Source organism: Gobius niger (assembly GCF_951799975.1).
Source record: "Gobius niger genome assembly, chromosome: 8".
Classification (NCBI taxonomy): Eukaryota; Metazoa; Chordata; class Actinopteri; order Gobiiformes; family Gobiidae; genus Gobius; species Gobius niger.
The window spans coordinates 7087299-7111553 of NC_136859.1; the positions used below are offsets into that span (position 1 = coordinate 7087299).

Sequence of the window (24255 nt, forward strand, 5' to 3'; positions counted from 1 at the left end):
TAGCATGCTAACATCTTAAACACTGACACTGATTTCTTCACATAGTGCGCTCTCAGGGGTCGAGTTTTTACTGTTATCTTCTTGAGCAATGATTACGATTAAATTGAGTCATCCTGAGAAAAGATTTTGTTACATGTTGTAGTAATGCATAATTCTACTTCGGTATTCAAAATGGCCGCCATAACAACAAAAGTCTCATGACTGAAAATCATGTATATCCCAAGGCCTTGTCGAATGTAACCAGCCGCCGTTTATAATTAAATAAGTTTGTATATGTGGACCACGTGTCTGGAACCCTTTGGCAGCCACAGTGTCCTTCCACAGTGTTCTTTGTGCATACTGCCATCTATTTACCACAAATGTCTGCTTTAAAAATACTGTAGGACACAACACATTTCATTGCACTAATAACCACACCACTGGTCGTAACATTCCCAACTGGATCCTTGTTCCAGCGTAGTTCAGTTCTTCCAGTCCCAGGGCACGCAGAGGTCTCCGTCCTGCAGCACTGAGTAGTAGCGGGACACGCGGAGGTTCAGCCCCTGGAGCAGCGGGGGCCTGAGCTCCAGCAGACGCCCACAGCACTGGCTCATCTGTGCGCTGCTGACGCTGGGCTCGTTGGTCAGGCTGCGCAGAGAGAGCGAGACCAGGCACCGCTGGACCGCCGCATCCTCCTCCTGCTTCAGTCTGGAAACGGCACAAAACAGGAAAGTGACTTAAAGTGAGACGCTGTAGGTAATCCCTCCATTGTTTCAGCTGCTCAGGGACTGCAGATGGAAACTAGCTCATTCTAAATCTGGAGCTAGCTTTTAACTAAACTATTAACGCAAAATCGGTGTGGCTTTCCCGCAGCTATTCTAATAATCCACAATTTTCTTCGCAACTATACCATAACTTAAATCTATTTTACTTCTCCAGCGCCTCCGTGGTTAAGTCATTCTGTTTCCGCCCTCCCCTCACTCGCCTCAGTCTGACTTTACAGCAAGCCCTGGCCTGAGATCCTTCCACCCTGGGTCTGAGTCACATTTCTCCGCTACAGAACCCTTTTTTCGCGATTATGCAAATCTAAAAGCTTCTTGAAAAAAACTCCACAAGTTTGATGATGAGAGACCCTAAAATACTGCATCTCTTTGACGTTTGACATTCATCAATATAAATGCAGTGCCTGTGTACTGACTGGAGGCGGAGCTGTGTCCTCTGTCGGGCCTCGGGGGCGTGGCTCTGGAGGAAGGTCTGTAGTGTGGGGGGGTCAGAAGTCACGGGGATCAGGAAGTGCCCCAGCTTGTGCAGACTGGGCAGCGAGCGGCTACTGCAGGGAAGAAAGTCCATAATTATCTTTACAACATCATCAGTATTTTCTAGGTGTCATAGAGATCTGGAATACTGTAAATGTGTAATTAATGGGTATATGACTTGTCTATCATAGTAGTAGCTGTAGTAAAAGCAGTAATGGTATTCCTCACTTGTCCAGGACCAGGCTGAGGCCCTGCAGGCTGCGCGGGTGCACTCGTAGCCTCGCGGAGAGCAGAGTTTTGTGGAAGGTGTTGAGGCTGGAGTAGTGCTCTGCTATGGGCTGCTCTGAGCCCAGTCTGTCGGGCAGCAGCACCACGGCGCCCCCTAGCAGCAGACTGATGCGCTCCTTCAGCCACTCGCTCTGCTGCTGGAGCCCGCGTAAACTGGGCACTCGCTCCATCAGCTGCAGAAGAAACAAAGGAGAGATCTTTCATACCTTAAATATGGAATTGAAATTCTGCAGCGTTTCCCATTAACAGAGGAGACAATGGCAGCTCCATGTAGTCTAAAAATATGCTGTACAATAAATTGGTTTGACTATCCTTCAGTCTCACTCTTCCCCACACAACATCTCTAACTTTCAGAGTTCATTTGATCAGACACTAGGATTATACTGCAACACAAGTACAATGAACGTAACTAGGCTTACATACAGTACCTGTCAAACAGTTGTAAACACTCTTTTATGTATTGCTTTTTCTTTTATTTCAAGACTATTTGCATTGTAGATTCTCACTGAAGGCTTTCATTTATGAATGGACACATATGGAATTATGTTTTAAACAAAAAAGGTGAAATAGTTTCTTCAAAATAGCCGTCTTTTGCTTTGATTACTCCTTTGCATTTTTGACAGTTTCTCAATGGCCTTCATGATGTCGTTACCAGAAATAGTTTTGACTTTACAGACGGTTGAAAACCATTTCATGAGTAAATGCCAAGAAATAAGGGTAGCAATTTGGAAGAAGAGTTAGTTTAATGTCTTCATTGAGAATCACACAGTCATAGAAATAGTGTTGAAAATAAAGAAAAGCTGATACATAAGTGTTTCCATATTTTTGACCAGTACTGTGTGTCAAAGCAAAGGAATATAAACTAGTCATAAAAGTTTAAATAAAGCATGATATAGGACCTTTAAATTATCATTATCGCCTTTAACTATACCATACTGTTAAAGAACCATTTAATGAAGATTCAATGATACATTTTTGGAGTAAAGATGGAACTATAGACTTGTTTTGGCCTGTCAAAGTGTCAACATGCCAGATGGGAGCTTTGCAAGTTTAAATGGTTAAACGACACTTTACCTTGAGCCACTGGTGATGCACATCCATGGTCCCGAGCATCACGTGACCCGACGCGTTCATTCCCGACTCGTCAGCGAACACCACCGTGTGACCTGAAGCAGACGCCCATGCAACGGCAATTTAGTCTTGCGTTTAGTCCTTTCATTAGAATATTTTACAGCTTCAATTAAGACGTAATCAACACATTATTTTAATTTCAGCTGATGAAATGACATGCACATGTAGTCTCGCCTTCAAATGGAAGTGTTATATTGGGAGCATTGGACAGGATTGAGGAAGGTGTGAGGGACAGGAGCAGCCGTACCTTGCAGATGAACCAGTGCCTCAGGGCTCTGCAGCGACAGGCGGCTCAGGCTCTGGAGCTGACAGCATCTGTGCGACACGCCCCAACTGCGCTGCCACCTAAAGGACACCACAGGAACAGCAACAACATTACATTTCATGAAGAAGTTCTTTTCATTTGGTTGATCTGTCTGCCCATCACACCCGGTCCCAGGCTAAGCATCCTGATAAAGTAATGGAAAAGAGTGCAGTTTTGGCTGCTACATGCAATGTGACTCATAAGTGTCCAGAAAAGAGCTACACTTGATTGATAAACAGCTGAAAATAAACAATAGTTATGAAATTCATGTACTCTACGAGTGACTTACCGGATGTCCGTGAGGCTGAACTTGTGGCACAGCTCTGTTTTGAGTCTGTCCAGCTCGTCTCGTCGTGGGAGACTGGCCTTGTGCTTCTTCGTTGCCTCTGGTTCATTATTCCTCAACCACAAACTGTACAGAGACAAAACCGATCCTCATTTTAAATATTGATTTGCATTTTTCTAAACATACACACTACAATATAATATTGTTTTTAGCTCTGAAAAGTTGATTCAGTAGAACATTTCAAAACCATAAACACACCCTGTACCTCAGCGTGGGCTCGACCCGCTTGGCCTGCTGCAGCTCCTGCTCCGGGTCTCTGAAGCCGGTGAAGCTGTAATAGGATTTGTCCCATTTGATGGGTCTGTAGAAGCTCTGGGGCGCCGCTGTGCTGCTCCTCTGTGGACTCTGTGGAGACAGACCCTTCATGTGCTCCACAGGGAGGCTACAGGAGCGCAGCACGTTCACCACCGCACTCAACACATCACTGCTCTGCAGCGTGAAGCTGACCGGCCGGAAACCTGCGAACAACAGGAACACACCCATCAGCCCGAACCATAGGACCAGTGGACGACTGTTGAGCTGCTCCACACCACAGCCCAGGGCCTGTGGTTCTGCTGCACTGCCTCTTCAAACACCCTGATGTTCACCAACCAAATGTTACTCATGTGGCTAAACTAACAAATCTACTCTATTGTGTTATGAATGTGGCACTAAAGTTAAATAACATAACATCAGTACAAATGTAAAGGGATTCGATTTGTAAAAGATACAGTATAATATAGACTTAAAAGCGCATCATGTAACCGTTTAAGGTGAAAAAAAAACGTTTTATCAGTGAGTATTTGACCTTTTAGTGACCCAGTGGTCAGCATTTACATTCCATCACACCTCTATGATGCTCAAGGATCAACTATTTTTAGAGTTTCTGGTAGGTTTTCACTGCTGACAGACCCTCTAACCAGAAAACCTACAAAACAATTGACCCTGGAGCGTTGTAAAGACCACTGTGATCTAAAGTAAAGGTGCCTTGATAACTACCCATACAGCCACCGGGTCACAAAAAGGTCATTGACGCACTAATATCAAGTTTGTTTTTTCGTGGGGACAAGCATACTAAGAATCCTCAAATCACCCAAACACAGCCCTTGTACAGACAGATATTGAAATCTGCACCTGCATCTGCACCAGCGTTGAGGTCGTCCACCTGATCCTCTCCGTCCTTCGTGTCTCGGACGTAAAACGTGAGCTTCATGGGTTGAACCGAGCGCGCTCCCGGACGCTGCAGGTTCTCCAGGTATCCATTCAAGCGCTTCAGAGAGTTCTCGTTCACCTCCTGCAAAAACAACACACAAGCTCAGCCGCCGATCTCGCACTGTGGAAGAAGTGCAGCTGGGAGAAACGACTACAACCTCGAAACATGATGCACTCCTCAATCTGGCAGCAATAAGCAATCAGTGTTAACCTCATATGATCCAGTAGGAATTTAGTTCATAAAATCCAAGGTAAATTTAGTTATTTAAGTTACTTTGGGCAACAAAAGTAAATTAAAATTATTGATGATTTGTGCATTGTTTTTTCCTTGCAGTAAAAAGAGGTAAAATTGCCACCGAGATGAGTGGGGGACTGACCCGCTCTTTGGGATGTTGTCCAAAGAAGTCCGGGTGAACGGCGAAGTAAAACGGTCTCAGCGCAGTCACAGCCTCGGCCCCTGACAGCGCCCTCTGCTGCACCAAGCGAGCGGCTACATGCTTCCTCTTCAGTCTACACAGAAACACAAGTTTTAAAAGAAGCAGAGACATATTTTGGCGTGACTTTGGGCATCCGTTTGGACCATTACCTGATGGTGCAGCGCAGAGCGGAGCAGAGAGACATCACTGCACCAGGAGGTTTACACTTCAACCCGATCCATCAGAGCTGAACATACAGAAGTTACATCAAATAAAGTACAACGCAATTTCCTGCATCTCTCCCCAGTGTAATAATGTTTCTTACATGTACCATTACATAAGGAATACATTATATTTAACATTAAGGTGTGGTGATATTATGAACACTGGGCTCTATCATTGGACTCTGTTGCTGTGTCTTTGGGCCAGACACTTCGCCAGCCCTGCCTCATGTATCTCCCGATGTGATGCAAATAATAGGAACAAAATAGGAACCTCCAAAGAAAACAATCATTCCCAGCAGCTTTCTTACACATTGTGTTTTACGTCCTCTATTGGTTTAGTCCTTGTTTAAAACTTCTTCTGTTGCTGTGATTCAATGCCATTTGAGACTTGGACCTGGTTAAAGAACTGGTCCAAATCTGGCTGTAGTTGGAAGACTTGAGAGACATAGCTGGCACTAAGTCGTCCAAGTAATACCAGTGCCAGGCCCAGAGAATGAGCACATCAGGACTAAACCAGGTCTAAATTCAACTACATTTTCTGTAAAAGGGGTGTGTCTAAAACCAGAAAGACACTGGACTTTTAAATGCTTTATAAAAACACAAAAAGATGTACTCTGTAATTCAACTTTCCAACTAGAAAAATGCACTTATTCAAACCCCACTATTCATATTACATATGCTGCATCATTTCAATGACTTCCAAACTACAACATTAAAATATGGCGTAATACAAACAAACATGACTTTAGTAACTTTCTATAGATCACATATTACACTGGCTTCCTCACTGTGTATTTGATACTGGATAATATTATTATTCTTTACACTGAAAAAAATTCAGCCCTCAAGACAACCCAGAGCCTTTGAATGGACAGCTCCTTGAGGACACGCAGACGGAGGAGCATGTTAGCTTCAGGGCTAACACTGTATCTGACGGTTTCGGACACTAGCGCCAATATTTTCATTTGTCAGCGGCTAAAACACGTCAGTATCCGTCTCCGAAAGGGATTTAGAGGAGATGCACCAGGTGGTATAAAAGTTTGTAAAGACAGAGATGAGTAAAGTTCGCCCTCACCGTTAGCATCGTTAGCATCACTCCGTTTGTTTGTCTTTTGCATCTTCTTCTTCTGCCGTTTGGAGGTTCACAGTGACCTGAGCGCCACCTGCTGTACAGACGCGGACTCAAATAATGTAAAAAAAAAAATAATAATAATAAAATAAAATAAAAAATGTACTTTCTTCAGCTAAAAAGTTAAAATTGCAATCTTATTCTGCAGTAGCTAGTCCAGTCAAGTTAACTTTCATTGCGGATTTGTTGAGGGGTCCCAATTTTATTTTTATTTTTTGTTCGGGAAAGTTCAGTTACCATGGAGATCCGCCATCTTTGCAGCTGTTAGCGTACATTTCCACTGACTAACATTAGCTAAAACAGTATAAAAAGTGGAGGAAAAAGCCGTGGAACAACTCCATTAGCTGCTGAGTAACTGCTGGTAAATACATCTAACTCACTGTAATGTCCAAGTGTTTTAATGTGAACAATAACTCCAGTATTTTAACTTTTAAAATCTGTATTAGTTTACAATTGCTGCTAATCCCATAATGCTTAGCGATATGACATGCCCAAACACAATCTAGAAAGATCAAATGCTTGCAGATCTGAAAATGTCCTTTTTTTGTTTTTTCATTTTGGGGGAAAAATCATTGTTTTGGTGCTGTATAGACATTGTATTAGGTGCACAAATTAATCTAAGTACAAAATCTAAGCACCATCTCACCCTGAATCCAAATTTTTGTTTAGTTTAGGGTTCAGTTTTAGCCAGTCCTCGGTCATTTTGCATTCTGTTATGACAGTCCTGGATTAGTCCATTTTAATGCTCTGTAAATGTATTTTGTTTATCATCCTTTCAGAGTAATGATCAGAGAATGATTGAAAAACACACACTTTATTTCAACAAAAAGCATTAGCGACCTCACAAACAATGCTTCACTACAAGGCAAAGTATAAGCTCACAGACTTTGAAGCTTTAAGCACGTGGTCTCCGTAAGTAACAAAGAGCATGACAAACAGTACATTTTTGACATTGAAGAAGTTGCTGTTCACACAATGGATTTTAAAGGAATCAACAACAAAGGTTCTGCTTATGAATTCCCCACCACAGACATCTTAATCAAAAGGCAAACCTAAACTCCACTCCATATGACACTGTTAAGCTCATGGCTTAGCTGGTGTTTTAATCTATTTTTTTATTTTAACCATTACAAAATTTGACTTTAGATAGAGGAATGTAGATGTAGCACCAAATAGGTAAAAACGCTGTGTTATGAAAAAGCTAAGTCACATAGCCCTTTAAGAACAACTGCAGAAAACAAACATCAAAGGTACATGATTTTGTAGGATATCTGTTAGCGTTAAGTTGCCAAGAGCTGCTGCACATCATCGTAGAGACTTTTTAGATACCAATCATGATTTTTGTTTGAGCACTATTTCATGTACATAAATATTTAGGTCTTTATTTAAAGCCACACTGCAGAACATGTCACATAAGTAGATAAACTGTAGCAAATAACCAGGCAAAACCAAACCTGAGGATTAGCTAGACAGCCAATGCCAATTCTGGAGTGGGTTATCAATATAAAGCATTTAGAGCGTTTAGGTGTACTTAAAGGGACTATACGAAGTTTAAAAATGTTAAAATTAAGTATTTTCCTCCCCCAACATGTTCATTCGGGTCCGAAGTGCCGTCATGCACAAGCTTAATATAGAACCTGCAGTTACGTGTATGACCTGAGGTGGCAGTAGTGAGTATAAAAATGAGCAACTTGTATCTAGTCCCTTTAAAGGCACTATACCTGATTTTTTTTTTTCTTGTGGCGGAACAATGTGTATTTGTACTCCTTTAGTGTATTGTACACCTAGACATTTGTGGGCAGAACCCTATACATCTAATTAAAAAAGCATTTGTATCAATTTCATGGCTAGTTTTGTAGCATTTCTATGACACTTGCCCTAAAAAGTGCCCCAGCAAAATATGAAACATGGCTATAAACTCAAATATAATGCTACAAATATGTTCGGAACATTTTAATTCAGTGGCTTCCTCTTTCATTTACAGGTAAAAAAAAAAAATCAGGTCTTTAGTGTTTGAGTGCCTGTTGTCAACAAAGCAATATCTCCATGGAGACAAAGCTACAAGTCAGGTCTGAGGAGGAGGTTTGGGTGAAAAGTTACGCAGTGTGGCTTTAAGAGGTAACGATATCTGCACCTTCTGAGAGTTTGCGCTTCTCTGTGATTGGTTAGATCCACCTGTCACTCGATGCAGGCAGGAGGGCAGTGTTCCTGTGACATTTAGGTAAACTGCCTGACCATAATGCCCCCCCCCCCCCCCTGGAACTGGTATAATTTGGGGTTTGCTGCCATTGGTCAGGTCTCAGCTCAGCAACACGAACAATTACATCAATGGGCACAAGCATGACAGTGCCAGGATTCACCACCAGATTTAACCCCAGTGAGAATCTCTGGGATGTGGTAGAGGTGACTTTGCGAGATCTTTATGAAAAATGAATGCAACACTGGAACTTTTGACACTGCAGAAGCGCACTGAAACAATGCCACAGCAAATGAATCCGTCCTGTAATCAAAGCTAAAGGCGCTCTTACAAAATATGAGTGTGTGACCTTTTTTTTGCACTTTGATAAGCAACATCCACAAAAGTTGGACAATTATCTCTCTTTTCATATTAGCCCATTATCCTGCTATATCTATCCAACAACAACTCCTAAACAGTCTGATCACCAAGACATTTCCCCTGCCCCCGTTTCAATTAAAAATTACAGGGAGGGTTCTGACTGTTTGGAAAACGAGGCTGATTGTAATTGATTTAAATGGGGCTGAAGCGTGTGGTGGAAACAGCAGTGTTCTTAATCAGAGACGAGCCACTGTGGAGCTCACAATTAAAACACTCTCTCCGACATGTTCAAATTAGGGCTGCACGGTTTTGGAAAACATTGGCAGCACCGGTGCAGAACCTCGTGAAGTGAGTAGTGCAGAGCTGAGTAAAGTTTTAGTTGAAATAGATTGGACTTTCACATTGAAATGGTTAAGCTACCCGATACTCACGCAAACCTTTTCTACTTGTACTTGTATTTGGACAAGTCCCTTTTATTTCTACTTTGGTAAAAAAAAAAACTAATAAGTAACTTTTATCACTTTCTTTGAACAAATGTTTGGACTACAACTGGAGGATAGGTCTGTCACGATAGGTTGGATGTATTTCATTGCATTTCAGGTTTATAGTGGGATATCTTAACACATTGAGTGCCGGGCTGTTTTGAGGATTTAGCTGTTGAGTGCCAACAATCCAGACCATGTTTCATATTTGTAGCACCACAAGCATATTCTATGTTACAGCTATGGACACTTGAAAGACGAAACTCTAAGCTCTCCATAGGTGAAAACAATTTGATGCCACGTGCCTCGGTTCCAGAGAAATCTAAGCTAAAAAGAGGCTAGAGAACAAATGTGGACAAATGCTGCTTCTGATGGGACTTATGCACTCATTCAGAGGTGCCAGGCTGTATTAAAATAGAAAAGAAACCACTAAATATAACTCTGAAGGTAAGCTACATGCAAATTTTTATGCCAACATCAGCTGCGCAAACAGTGGCTAAATGCTAATATCGGCAAAATCCCCGTTTAGAACAGCCGTATGATGTTGTATAATATGAAATCCTTTGACCTGCGTGTTAATAGAGAGGGCTGTCCACTCTCTCGTTGCCAATCAGAGGCCAGAGTCTGTTCACGTCACATCAGACACGGGTCAGGGCTTTGGCCACAGCCAGAGGTCGGTCCCAAAACCTGTACCTGGTCAGACCGGTTTGGCCTTTGTTTTGGAAAAGCTGAACAAAGCGGGTGAAAGAGCCATTCGGCTGACACGCACCTGTATATGGAAAAGGAGCTTTTGTATCACGTGAGCATTTAAACAGCCTGGTTCTCGGATTGAAGACTTTAACAGGATGTTTCTCAGTCGTCCTTGGACCGATTTTGATTTAAAAACTTTAAAATCTCAGCTGTTTTGATCTGTCCATGGGAAACCGATCTGCTTTATCAAACGTGCTCCAGAGAGCGAGAGAGAAGTGTCGGGTTTACAGCTGTTCACTGCGCAACACCACGCCCCCCCGGACTAAAAAAAAAAGAGAAAAGAAATGCCATAATATATATAAAATGTCCAGATCGTGACTTTCCACAAGTTTTTGATTGTTATTCATTTCAGCTCTGTTCATCACAGAGCTACTAAAATCACACATAAGGTGTATTTCGGCACTCAATGTGTTAAGATGAAGCAGCTTTACTGTCATTTTGAAGCTTTAGAGGTAGTTTCCAGGGTCTTCAATAACATCCTCTTAATATATCGAACTTCGAACTGTTATCGTGACAGACCTATCGGAGGAAAACAATAGCCTCTTCCCAGTTCCCAGCTGGAGACTAAAATGGACGCTTTTTGAAACCTTTTGTGGACAAAACATCTCCGTCCCGGTTCTTAGTCCATGAATCACTGCGGGAAAACTGCACAAGGTCTTGAGGTTTAAAAAGAAAAGTCCCAAAAACATCAATACAAAGTCACCTACATCCCCGTAGCTTATCAGGGGCAACAATACTAGCAGAGGGCATTGTGTATAACTCGATTTTGTGCGTTTCATTCTCCTACAAGTGGCTAATCCAAATCGTCACATGTGCTCCGGATGGCTTTGCAAACAGGATATCATCTCTTGGACCGGCTTCCCCTCGTAACATATCTGGTAGACGGCGGCGAAGAGCGGGAACCTGCAAAGCGCGGTGGGAGAAAGACTTATAATTAACAGAGCATTTTATGATTAACACAGAAATCAGGCCTGTGTGGGAGGCCCGATTACAGCCGCCAATCACCCCACACGCCTCGAGGTCTGTAAACATGTCATCAGGAGGAGTGTAGATCTCTGAGGGTTTGCAGACTGTGTGATCTGATCAGCCACAACAATATGACCAGTGACAGGACGTGTGTTAGGCCCAGGAACAATAGGTACAAGTATTTATCAGGTAGGGTTGGGAAGAAATATTAAATATAATCTAAATCTTTTCTTTGGCAGAAACCGCTCCTAGTTTTGGAGTACGGACGAGACAATGGAACATTTGTTAAATGAAACTGCAGGAAAGAATTTGTCTGTATAAAAGATATGTCTAAGTTCTAGAATCATCCACATGTATTAATCTTTATTATGAAAAAGTAAAACCGATCAATTATTTTGTCCAGCCCCACAGAATATCATTGAGCAATGTGCTACTATACCTACAGTATTTATTGTTATACAAGTATCGAATGGGAAGATATGTCTCGAAATACTTTTGATATTAAACTCCATTCGACAGGCCTTAACTAGTTCAAATCCAGGCTGAAAACAGTCCCTTTTTACCCGTGCATTTAACACTGAAAGTATTTTATCTGCACGCTCTTCTTTTGTAATCATTTTTAAGATGATGTTTTATGGATTGATTTGATCTCCTTTCTTGTAGTGTTATGCACCTGTGAAGCACTTTTATTTGCCTTGTGTATGAATTATGCTCTATTAACAATAAGCAAGGCAAGTTTATTTGTATTCGTTTTGGCACAATTAGTTTAAAGGGACAATACGGAGTTTAAAAATGTTAAAATTAAATATTTTCCTCCCCCTACATGTGCACTTGTCAAACTGTTTTACTCCATGTCTGACTGATTCATAATGAATTAAATTAATTATTATAACTTGTTCTTTCTTATTTAACTTATTCAGAGTAAGGCATTACGCTTTAAGATGACAAGTCATGATATTAATGCATTAGAATATATTGTATCAAGGCCTCTGGATCATGATTCACATTGAATAAAGTGAATAGTCCCGGCCCTATTATATAGCTTCAAATGAAACGCATGGGCGATTGTGTAACATGTGAAGAGCTGTTCTCTAAGAGGAGGGAGCACTTTTGGACACACATTTCCAACTTCATACAGCTTCCCGGAGGAGTTCGAATCCTCCTCTTTCAAAAACACAGTAAGTCTCCATCACTGTTTGTTCCGGATATATTCACAAAAGTCTCAGTTATTATCAGCAAAATTTCATAGCCAATATTCCTCTGAGTGCTAATATCGGTCGGGCTCTAGCTCTTACAGTGTTTCTGGTCTGCAGTGGTCAGTCAGAGCGGCTTTTGATCTGGTTTGGTCCTGGTGGTTGTGCTGTTCTGGCTGATCAGTGAGTTATATGATGTTCACTCACTTGTCGACGAGTTTCTTCTGTTTGAGGATTTGATAGACCTCGGCTGACGTGGCTGGACCCTGCAGCTTCTGTCCGTTCAACATCTCCTTTTCCAGCTCCTCTATGCTCTGGGAAATACAGGAAATTGTACAAATGACTGTACGCAGCACAACAAAAGCTTGTAAGGTTTAGATCAGGGGTGCCCAAAGTGGGGCCGAAACAATTCTGTTGGCCCGCCAGAAAGTGACCTACTTTTGCACGTGTGGTTAATACTAACTCTCTTCCATTCATTCTCAATGGTAAATTTGGATGCAGTACACCTTTTGACCACCATTGTCAAATTGGGGGTGCTGTTTCACCCCTTTCGCAAAGTTAAGGAAACACTGTTGTGGTGTCTTGGTATCTATCAATTACAGAGTGTTGTAGCATCAACTTTCCCATTTTTCCAACTTTTATTGCAAAGGTTGTTGACATCAACAAAAGTATATGTTAAAAATTGACATAAAAGAATTGATGCTGAACTGACACTTTCAAAATGATCTAAGGTGGCATTTTCTTTGAGTTAACGAATGAGGTAAAGTTACTGTAGGTGCTGTAGATACAGGTGTTTTGTTTTTTTTGCACTAAATTGCTACAATTGTTGATTTTGTTTTACTAGTTGTTTTAATATAGCATGTTATTTGCATAGATAGAACAAATGCAAATGTAGGCTATCGAAAAAAAAAAGTAAATAAAAAAAGTAGCTATACATACATGTGTTTTTCGTGCTTGACATCACCGTGTTTGGCCTGTGACTCACAGGCACTTTTTAATTTTGGCCCTCGGAGACAAAAAGTTTGGGCACCCCTGGTTTAGGTTTAGGACTAGTACCTTCCCGGTCTTGACGAAGGCCTCCGCCACTCGCCGGTTTCGTCCTCCGTAGCACGTGGTGATGAGGTCGGCCACTCCGCAGCTCTCCAGGAAGGTTGCTGTGGAGACGGACGCGGCGTGGTCGGAGAAGAGTTTGGTGAAGGCGATCATCTCCATCAGCCCCAGACGGATCACGGCGGCTTTGGTGTTGTCCCCGCACTTCAGACCGTCACAGAAGCCCGCGCCCACCGCCACGATGTTCTGGGATCAGTCAGAACCAGATCAATTGTTTATTTTTGCAACAGTCAAGTTCACAGTGCGCGCATGAGCACATCTAAAAGATATCATACCAGATTACCATTTGAGAGAAGGACATTTTTTTCCGAAACCTCTACTTTAATGGGACTATAAGGAGTTTAAAAATGTTATGTTTAATTATGTGTTTTCCTCACCCTACATGTTCCAACAATGTCCTGATGTGTAGAATGAGCCCAGACATATTCACCACAAGTGCCACTAAAGTCCTGCACTGTCACTCAAAACGGTGTTACTTCGGGTTCGAATTGCCATCATGCACGAGCGTAATATAGAAGCTGCAGTTAGACGTATGACCTGAGGCAGTAGTGAGTATAAAATGGCTAACTTGCATCTTGCCCCTTTAATGATCTTGGTTTTTAATACCGATATCTAAACGATCATATAGAACCAAAAACATATTAATAATGTAACGTATTCCTTTTCCTTCCATTTAATCTCTTTTGCATTTGTATAATTTGTTTGAGGTGAAACTTCCTTTCACTACAAAAGGGCGGAACAAACCTTGCCTGGCTCTGCCATATTCCCTGTCCATTCCACGCAGGGAATTAGCAGTTTAAACAGGCGGGCGTAACGCGCACAGATTTCCAGTGAAATAAACCAATTAGCAATTAGCAATTAGCAGTTAGTGGACGTGACGACAGCGGTGTCCAATTCACAAAATACGAACTGAATATAAACTCACGCGGAGAACGCGGAGGCAAAATCCTCGACTACTAGAAAGAAGTGGGTGTGGTATATTATTATTTATAATATTTTTTTTTTTTTTTTCCCCCCTCAATTTCTTCACAATTCCAACCCTTTTTTTTTTTTTTTTTTTACAACTTGTCACTTTTTTTCTTTTAAACTTTGATGACTAACAGCATCGAAACTTGAATATAGATTCTTATAAATTTTCGGTACCTCCATTCGATACTTTTATTTTTTCGATAGTACCTAAACCTTTTTTTTGATACCAGTATCTTTAACAGTAGCCCGCCCTAGTTGGAGCCTGGCACGGGGGATATCAGTCTGTGCAGGGAGCTCGCTGTTGCCTCCTCTCCCAACTCAAACGCACCCGTGCAATCAGAATCGTTTATTTTTCCTGTGTCTTTCCAGTGCATGTTTGTCAGTGTTGTGCACCTTGAGCGCGCCGCACAGCTCCACGGTGTCGGCGTCCTCCACCACAGTGATCCTGAAGTTCGGCGTCTGCAGCAGATCTTTGAACAGCAGCCCGTTCTCCACGATCCGGGTCCCTGAAAAACAAAATACAGCCGACATTCAGCATCTGTGTACTTCTTCTGGTCAGGTTAAGACTCCGACCATGAACCTAGATATGGAAGTGAAGCTGCTCCTGACAGGTTTAACCCTATAGCACTGGTCAATAGAGCTGGGGACCATTAAACAATACCAGTGTGGTATAGAAAAAGAAGTTAAGGCACTACTGGTATTGACAAAAATGTGTTTTGATGCATGGGACAGCATTAAAGGAAGTTACTTGGTTGATTCAGCTCAAATAAATGATACAAATTTAAAATAAGTAGTCTTTTATGGAATAAATTGACATTATTGTTCTGTTTTCTGGTTATAGATTATAGAACATTTCAGGCCGTGACTCCCACAACTCACCCACTTCTGTCAAATGTAACCAGCATTTATAATAATTTAACCTCTTAACCCCCACCTTAGCGGAGCACATTTTCTGCTGTTTGGCTTTACCCAAATCTAAAAGCTTCTTCAAAAAACAGCAACAAAAAAGTGACAAAAAAGCAACAAAAGAGCGACAAAAACACAGCCATATTCCACTGTTGAAATGATGCCGAATCAGCTGATTGTCGTCGAATTGTATGAATTTTTAAAGCACTGTCATATATTGTTTTTGTATGAACCACAGCATGGCAAGTCCAAGACAAATTTCCCTATGAGACAATAAAATTTACCCTTTTCCTAATCTTGCTGGAAAAGCGGCAAAAAACACAGCAAAAAGTGCCAAAAAGCAAGGAAAAATGTGATAAAGAAAGCAAGAAAAGACAAAAAAATGTGGAAAAAATCACGGCAACAACGCAACAAAAAAGTTATGATCAGTTTTGTAGGCCTTAGCTTTCAAATAAGGCATAACACTGTTGCTTTCAAGCGGGGGTAAGAGGTGCAAACCAATTCAAATCTGGTTTGAAGAGACTAGATGCAAGCTGACATTTTTATACTCACTACTGCCACCTCAGGTCATACGTGTAACTGCAGATCTATATCCAGCTCACGCATGACGGCACTTCAGACCCGAATTAACACCTTTTTGAGTAACAGTGCAGGATTTTAGTGGCAGTTGTCGTGGTCTGGGCACACATTAAGTAAGCATGGGGAGGAAAATGCATAATTTTAACATTTTTAAACTCCTTTGAAAAGATTTCGCTAGTTTTCACTTGGAGGAAACCCCCTCAGACATGGAGAGGAACATGTTCACAGTAGACCGTCCACACTCGGGCAGGCCTGGACTCACCGATGGTGGTTTCACAGAACTTCTCGGCCGCCACTTCATTAGCGATGTTGGCTCCCATCAAAACGCTCACGTCGATCTCCATCTTCTCCCTGATGATATCTGAGATCAGCTTCAGTCCCTCCGGCCCCACGTCTATTCCCTGACGAGAGAACATTTTTAATTATCTAATCCTGAGTGGAGTGAGCGTGTACTTTTAATTAGTGAGTAATCCATTCAAAGAGAGAATTAGATGTCAAAAAATACTTACAACATGTCAACAAAACACACCCATATATCTAAACCTTGCTTTTCCAGTTTTTTCACCACAAATATAGTCAATTTTAGCATTTTTTTTAACTAGAAAATGCCTTGCTTCCATATGAAAACACTGAAATGTGTCAGTGATCTACAGCAGAGTGTATTTATTCCCCTCTCCACTTGCCTTGGTGTTATATCCAGCTCTTCAATAAAGGCTGAATATTTCTGCCACCAATTAAATCAAGTGTGAAGGTGGATGTGAAGACACTTTTAAAAATATCTGAGTCCTGTCATCGCTCACAGCTCCCTCGGAAAACAGCTCATAATTAGCACCTTCGAAGAGTTGGAAGTTAGCGCCGAAAAAATAACTGTGCTCCTGTGATACGGGCCTCCAGCGACACCGACGCCTCCTGTTGGAAATCTGTGGTGATCGGGGCAACTTTGTGTTGTAGTTTTTTAAAGTTTTGCAGTAAAAGGTTTGATTCAGAGAGAAGTGCACATTTATTCGTGGTAATTGTTCCCATCAGGCCTCCTACTTAAATCCGTGCTTTTCCTGCTTGTAACTCACGTTCTCGTGCTCCCGATCAGGCCATTAAAAAGAGTCATGTCCATATTTCTCTTAGCACGGGGTGTGGGAGTCCAACCCCAGGAAACCTTCAATTCAACAAATGTAAATGAGGGCGATCTGGTGCGTTTCAGATGACTCTACTTCATTATTGCACAGAAGACGGGCTACATTATGAATCTGCCAGTGGAATTAAATTATACAAAAACATCTTCTTGTAATAAAGGTACATTTATTATCTTACGTAAACTGCAATGAGGTGTTTATCCTTTATTTAAAGCAGTACTAAGTAACTTGTTTACCTTTCCGTAGTCCCTCTGGGAATAATACAAGTGTTAATGGGATGACTGGGGGGTCTTTCATCTCCCTCTGGTGTCTCTGCCCTGAAAACCACAATTGCAACTTCGCTGCCACCGAGTCGGAGTCACCAATACACACTAATGGAATCACGAAGAAGAAGCTAACAGGCTAACGGGCAAAGCTAACTGCAGGCTAGCGCCACTTAAACAGTATTGCCAAGTTTGAGTGAAAAAAAATTGTCTCCATTGTGTAATTGGATGTACAATATCCCGCTCTCCCTTTGTCTTTTCTGTCAGTGAAGTATTTACTCTCACGGACAAGTAAAAAATACATGCTACGACCACTTATGGCCACTAGGGGCATGAATTACTTAGTACTGCGCAGTTATACAGATTTTTTTTCCTTACTATCTCAAAAAAGGGCACATTTTCTTATTTCAAGAATATTTTTGCTATAACTAGATTACCTTTTGCAGAGTTTAAAGCTGGTATTACTGTTCTAATATTATTATAGGGCTGGGCAATTCATCGACATCGCAATCTCGACTTTGGTCAATCTCAATAATAGTCATGATGCTTTATAATCTATAGACCATAAAAGATTTTTGTGCGTTCAATAGTACTGGAGGAAAGGTTTTTTGTTAGAGCTGAGATTTGTATAAAACATGTATTTAAGTTAATGAATCATCTGCATGTATTTATTTTATTATGAAAAATTACAATCGATCAATATGAGACAAAAAGCTGTGGAGACCTCTATGGCCACGCTCCCGACGTCTCCCACTGACAGGAGCCGTGACGGCGAGAGTGTCGTTCAGCTGTCGTAATGTTATGGCGGATGCGAACGCTTACATAACTTAGACTAGTGTAGTTTAAACACATTTGATGCACTCATGGAATATGATCCTCTTTATTCCCATAAAAAGTTGTTTAATCTGTGGGACAGGAAGCAGCTGTGGCCCAAATCCCTCTGTAGACCGTCCAAAAGCGCAGAGCCATAATCAGCTTTTTAACATTCGCTGGTTTATCCAAAAGGCCCACGGACAGAGAGAGACAGTGGATACGTGATGTTAGCTCAAAGTGGATATACATCATGTTTTACTCTGGCTTTTATACATGTTTATGGGCACCTTAGTCTGGATATTATACATTTTATAACTTAAACATTGTGTCTGTGTATGGAATACAGGAGAGGACTGTGTTGGTCAGGATTCTACAGGCAGCAGTGGGAAAGGAAATGTTGTATTTAGCTAATGGTGTACTAGTATATCAATGGTGCAGTAATTAACTAAAGCAGACCTGGGCAAAATGCGGCCCACGGGCCACATCCGGCCCGCGAGATGATTCAGTTCATAAGTATGTCCAAAAAATAAGTACGTCTCTTGCCCATTCCTGTGCGGAGTTATGATTTTTTTTTTATTACCAGAATGCTCACTCCAGCCACTAGGGGGCAGATTAAATAAGAATAAACGAAAGAATTAAGGAAGTAGTTGCGTTTAGTTCGAAATCCGCGCAGTAATCTTCACTTTACTGCGCAGTAATCTTCACTTTACTGTGCGGATGCCAAATTACTCCTGGTATTATTACGCCTTACAATATAGTCCCCCCTTTTATCCGCTTAGAAAATCCACATTGTTTAATTTTGTGTAATTATACTTTGTAGTGGAACACTTGACGTAACCATATTTAAATAGGGAAAATGTGGAAGAGCTTGGTAGCTTCTATCTTGACCAGTTTTGGAGCTATAGAGGAGAGGGGGAGAGGCTAAATGCTAACGCCGTCTGCGCTGTGTTTACGTGACTGAAGGCACGGGTGAAGATCAGACAGGTCCTAAAGAACTCGTCAAAGCTAAGGTAAGAACATATCTCAGTATGTAAAAACGGTGGCCTATTCCTTTAAAAAGGCTAAAAACAATAGCTTTTATATAGTGAATGGTTTTGTCAACATTTCCAATTGATTGCGATGCTGAAAAACCCTCGTACCTTGATGAGTGAGATTCCTCGAGCTTTGGCGGAGACGCAGCCGACCATCTCATCACAAAGTTTATGGATAAACTGATGGGGAACCACGAACACCAGCAGATCCGCTCCCTCTGCCGCCTCGCTCAACTGCGGCACCGCCACCTGGAACGACACACGGCGCTCAGGGAACATTTCACACCTGAGCAATGGTCATAAACTTAAACTACAATCAGGCACAAAGCGACAATCACTACAAATAATGTGGTTCAAAAGCGGGAAAACACAAGTCACCACATGGTAGAAACTAACTGTTCTGATCTGGGTTTGCTGCAGGTGGTTTAGCAACATTACGCCCAAAGAATCAGACGACTCCTTCAACATTCTGAATGACCAGGTTATTCCATCAATGTACTCTTTTCCCTGGCTTTTTCCCTGATGGCATGGGCATAACCCAAGATGAGATGACAGGATTCATCGGGCTCACATTGTGAAACAGAGGTTCGTTCACGGGAACATTATTTTAGTTAGGGCTGCTGAGGGACCCCCTCCTGGAACCGCCACCTTACCGTGGTGGAGGGGTTTGAGCACCCGAATGATCCTGGGAGCTCTGTTGTCAGGGGCTTCGTGCCCCTGGTAGGGTCTCCCATGGCAAACAGGTCCGAGGTGAGAGGTCAGACAAAGAGCCGTTCAGAAGCCCCTTATGAGAGACCAACAGGCCCAGTTTGAATCGTGAGGCCGTCCTTCTGTGGACCCACCACCTGCAGGAGGAGCCATTGGGGCTGGTGCAAAGTGATTTGGGCAGCTCCGACGGCTGCCCCCACGACCTGGAAACGGACAAGTGGAAGAAAATGGATGGATGGATGGTGCTGAGGGACAAGATTGCCATCCATCCATTTTCTTCCACTTGTCCGTTGCCGGGTCGTGGGGGCAGCCGTCGGAGCTGCCCAAATCACATAGCACCAGCCCCTTATGGCTCCTCCTGCAGGTGGTGGGTCCACGGGAGGACGGCCTCACGATTAAAGCGGCTTCAGAACCGCTCTTTCTCTGACCCGTCACTTAGGACCCGTTTGCCCAGGGGGACCCTACCAGGGGCCCAAAGCCCCGACAACAGAGCTCCTAGGATTTTTCAGGTGCTCAAACTCCTCCACCACGTTAAGGTGGCGGTTCCACGAGGGGACATGATTGCCTTCAAATTTTTCCTATTAATGAATATGGCCAGCAATGCGCTAACCATACACCAGGGGGTGCTGCAGCACTTTCAGCACCCTGGGTTACCGCCTTGTAAAAGACACAATTTTCAGCATGTATTGGCCTCCACAGAGTCCAGATCTTAACAACATTGAGAATCTTTGCAATGTGCTGGGAAAAGCTTTTCGCAGTGGTCACACTCTCCCATCATCAATACAAGATCTTAGTGAAAAATTAATGCAATACTGGATCTTTTGACATTGCAGAAGCCGCAATCCATGCCGCAACCCAAGCTTAAGGACAAACAACAAAATATGAGTGTCTGTGACCTTTTCTGTGGTGACCTCTTTTTTTTCGTCATGCCCTTTATAAGCTGATGTTCGTACCACGTTGTCAGGCAGCTTGTATCCGGGCAGGTACTTGACATTTTCGTGCTCTGTGTTGATGATGTCTGTGAGTTTCCTGCCGTTGACCGTTTCCTCAAAGACCCACATCTTCACAGTGGAGGCGAATCTCTCCATCGACTTCACGTTGTCCCCTATGATCCTGGCAATGGCCGAACCCCTGGAAAAAAAATCAGATTCAAGCATGTTCACAGTGGAGCAAGGCACAATTACTAATTCATTATTACAATATTTATGTTTTAGTTCACTGTGCACACTTTTCACATGTTCATGAGCTTTACCATTCGGAATATCAACCTCTAAACTAGAATCACATGACTTTCAGAACATGCTTGTACAATAGCCAAAAAAAGTCACCTCCTGGGATTGCTGCAGGTTTAGGTTCAGAAACATTATGTGCCCAAAGAACAACTGACTAGATTACCCAAATCACATTGCATCAGCCCCTTAGGGCTCCTCCTGCAGGTGGTGGGTCCATAGAAGGACGGCCTCACGGTTCTAACCAGGCCTGTTGGTCTCTCATAAGGAGCTTCTGAACCGCTCTTTGTCTGACCCGTCACCGAGGACCTGTTTGCCATGGGAGACCCTACCAGGGGCCCAAAGCCCCGACAACAGAGCTCCCAGGATCATTCGGGTGCTCAAACCCCTCCACCAGGTGGCGGTTCCAGGAGGGGCCCTACATATTCCCATGTGTTTATTCAAAGTTTAATGCCTTCAATGAGAATCCCACAATGTAAATAGTGTTAAAAATAAAGAAAAGAAACTTAAGACGAGTAGCCACTGCACTTAAGAGCAAATTTACCAGATTTTGTGGATTTTTCTATGACAAATCTGCAATCCATGGATGGTTGAGGGACATAATCATTGTATTTTTTTAAAAATAAAAAAATGTGGCCCAGCTTTTCCACAGAATAGGTGTTGATAATATTGTTGATTAATGTCACATATTAAGTTGCTAGAAAAGTGTCTCTTTTTGTTAATTCATCCATCTGTGTGTCTTCAAGCTCCAGGTCAGGGACATTATGTTCTCAGTTATAAACAATATATTTTTTAAAAACGTGTACAGTAAAATGTTTCCACTGTCTTACTTGTAGTAGAACAGTGTGTGAGCTCGTTGCAGATCAAAGCTGTGTTTTTTGAAGACACATTTTAGGCTAATTTCATAATGATTCGCACTGTTTTACAGCTACAAGTGACTCTGATGACAAATATTTCATGCTCTTTAATAGAAATAAACCACTGTTGTGAATACAAACCTATGCAAAAATGCACTAGTGATCCCTGCTAAACCATGCATGTTTAATTACATTCTAAAAACTACAAAGGACAATGCTTTGGAGCAGCACTGGAGCATTTCTGAAAGGTTTTCTGACCAGTTTCCGGAGCCCACGATGCAGACTTTGAGCGGAGCGGCCATGGCTGCCTTTTGTGTCCGTGCTTTGATGCTGAATCCCGGGTTAACCCTCCTGAGACACACCGCTCCTCGGGGATGCCTGTCCTGCTGCTGCTGCTGCTGTCACTGGAGGAACCACCGCCGCGCTGTGATGACGCCATCCACGTGCGCCCTCACACTGGTCGGACGGGAAATGTAGTCAACTTCATGTTTAAGCTTTTTATCCGTTTTTTATTTTTTTATTTTTTTATTTTTAGTTTTGTGCTCGTGTGTTTACGTTATGCCTTTTTAGTAATTTAACTATGTTTTCTTTTTCATGTTTTTTTCCATGTTACGTTTTATTTATTTATTTTTTATTTTTTTATTTTATTGTGTTTTGTGCTCGTGTGTTTACGTTATGCCTTTGTAGTAATTTAACTATGTTTTCTTTTTCATTTTTTTTTATGTTACGTTTGAACTTTTTTCATTTTTTTAACCAAATGTAATGTATCGGAAAAAAACCTTTAGTCAGAAAAATGTTGTCACTCTCAAGCCCTTGGTGCACAAAAATAATAATGCAAAAAATGTATAACAGAGGGTATGAAGATTATGTCACAGGATTGCAACATCATGCATCCGACATGTCAATGAGTTATGAAACTGGTTATTATTTGCTTTGAAACTTTCCTGCTTCTGTTTTGATTCACAAAGTAATAGGCTTTATAGGTTATAAATGCAATCTGATCTGAATAGACCAATAAGATGTAATATCTTTAAACTTCAACCCACCACGACAGGGCCGACCCGCTCATCTCCAAATCTTGAACAATTGGTTAAATTCCCACCGAATGGGGACGCCAGAGGATGGCGAGACGTAATCGGTGGAATGGTTGTCCCATGATCCTCCAGCGTGGCGTCTCCAGTCCCCAAAAGTGACATTACAGATTCCTAAACGATCACGTCTATCAAAGTTAATCATTGTTCATCTGACAAAACTTCAAATAACTTTACACCAAAGTGCTTTACAAGAAGTTAAACAAAATGAGAATAAAAACAATTCACTCTTTGACCAGAATAATGGGTTATGGCAACAATGAAGTCACAGTTGTTTCCAGTAGGCATTATTTTTACCATATATTCATAAACAAAAAAATACTAGCAAATGGTCTAATGACATTTTCAGTGTTTACTCAGTCCGTTTTAATTCGAACATCCACATTTGAGTCCATTCCTCTGCTTGATCTAATATTTCTCATATTTGGAAATGCAAAAAAAGGTGAAGAGGGAGACATTTTAAATTTACAGTTATCAATTAGAAACTTCTGCTGTAGATTACTGGCGTCATTGTGAAAAAACAGATATTGCAAGTTTTCTGTCATTTTATGTTTTCATGTAAAGACAAGGTGTTATGTGCCAAAAAATGCCCAAAATGTCCAATCTTTTTGGAGACTAAATCTGAATCTGAACGGATCGAGCTACATTCACATTTATGGTTTTATTTGATTGAGTTCAACTGAGCTACCCAGACTTTTTCAGAGGGTAATTTGGGTCTCTTGTTTAGTTTTAAAATAAGCTGGGTTTTTTTTGTGTGGAAAAATCTGTAAATATGAATTTTTGCCTCATTTCTTTGTCATTCAAAACTCAATAAATCATGCTAGGAATTAGATATAAAAAAATCTTCAAAATATTGTTCAGTCCAAGGCTGGAACGTTTTAAGTTTTTAGGAGCTTCTGACGTGGAAATAGTGTCGCCACAATGAGAGAAAAATGCGTTTTGAGAAAAAGGCCCTTGAATATATGTTTTCCTTTATAAATATATGGGAAACATTGAATCAGTGCCATATTTAAACATGTTATTGTGTAGATTAGGTATATATTTTTGTTTCCAGGTGAGAGCTTATATGTTCAGAGACCAAATGGTTCAAAACATGAAAACTCAAAATTCAGTTTTGCCTGTAGTGTCTCAGGCCACCATTTTTCCATACTGAGATATGTTCTTACCTGAGCTTAGACGAGTTCATGTGTACCTGTCTGGTCTTTGTGCGTGCCCTCAGTCACGCAAAATGGCCAAAGATGTTGTTAGCATTTGGCCTCTCCCAATGTATTCCTATTGCTCCAAACGGGGGTGAAGTTAGAAGCTACCACGCTCTTCCACGGGCACAAAGACCAGACAGGTATACGCATCAACTCGT

General features: G+C 41.7%; 2 protein-coding genes across 2 annotated transcripts; both read right to left on the reverse strand.

Moving 5' to 3' along the window:
- Positions 1–327: 327 nt before the first annotated feature.
- tcaim (T cell activation inhibitor, mitochondrial) lies at positions 328–6264 on the reverse strand. The gene is made up of 11 exons (XM_079562092.1): positions 6211–6264; positions 5082–5158; positions 4873–5005; positions 4430–4577; positions 3510–3762; positions 3248–3370; positions 2902–2999; positions 2598–2689; positions 1464–1696; positions 1178–1309; positions 328–687 (listed from the first exon to the last, which is right to left on the reverse strand). Exons 2-11 carry the CDS (start codon positions 5114–5116, stop codon positions 462–464), a joined length of 1473 nt encoding a protein of 490 aa, XP_079418218.1. The 5' UTR covers positions 5117–5158; positions 6211–6264; the 3' UTR covers positions 328–461.
- Positions 6265–10668: 4404 nt separating this feature from the next.
- gpd1l (glycerol-3-phosphate dehydrogenase 1 like) lies at positions 10669–22264 on the reverse strand. The gene is made up of 8 exons (XM_079561361.1): positions 22066–22264; positions 20675–20852; positions 19122–19262; positions 16039–16177; positions 14685–14797; positions 13269–13508; positions 12420–12526; positions 10669–10956 (listed from the first exon to the last, which is right to left on the reverse strand). Exons 1-8 carry the CDS (start codon positions 22107–22109, stop codon positions 10860–10862), a joined length of 1059 nt encoding a protein of 352 aa, XP_079417487.1. The 5' UTR covers positions 22110–22264; the 3' UTR covers positions 10669–10859.
- Positions 22265–24255: the final 1991 nt, after the last annotated feature.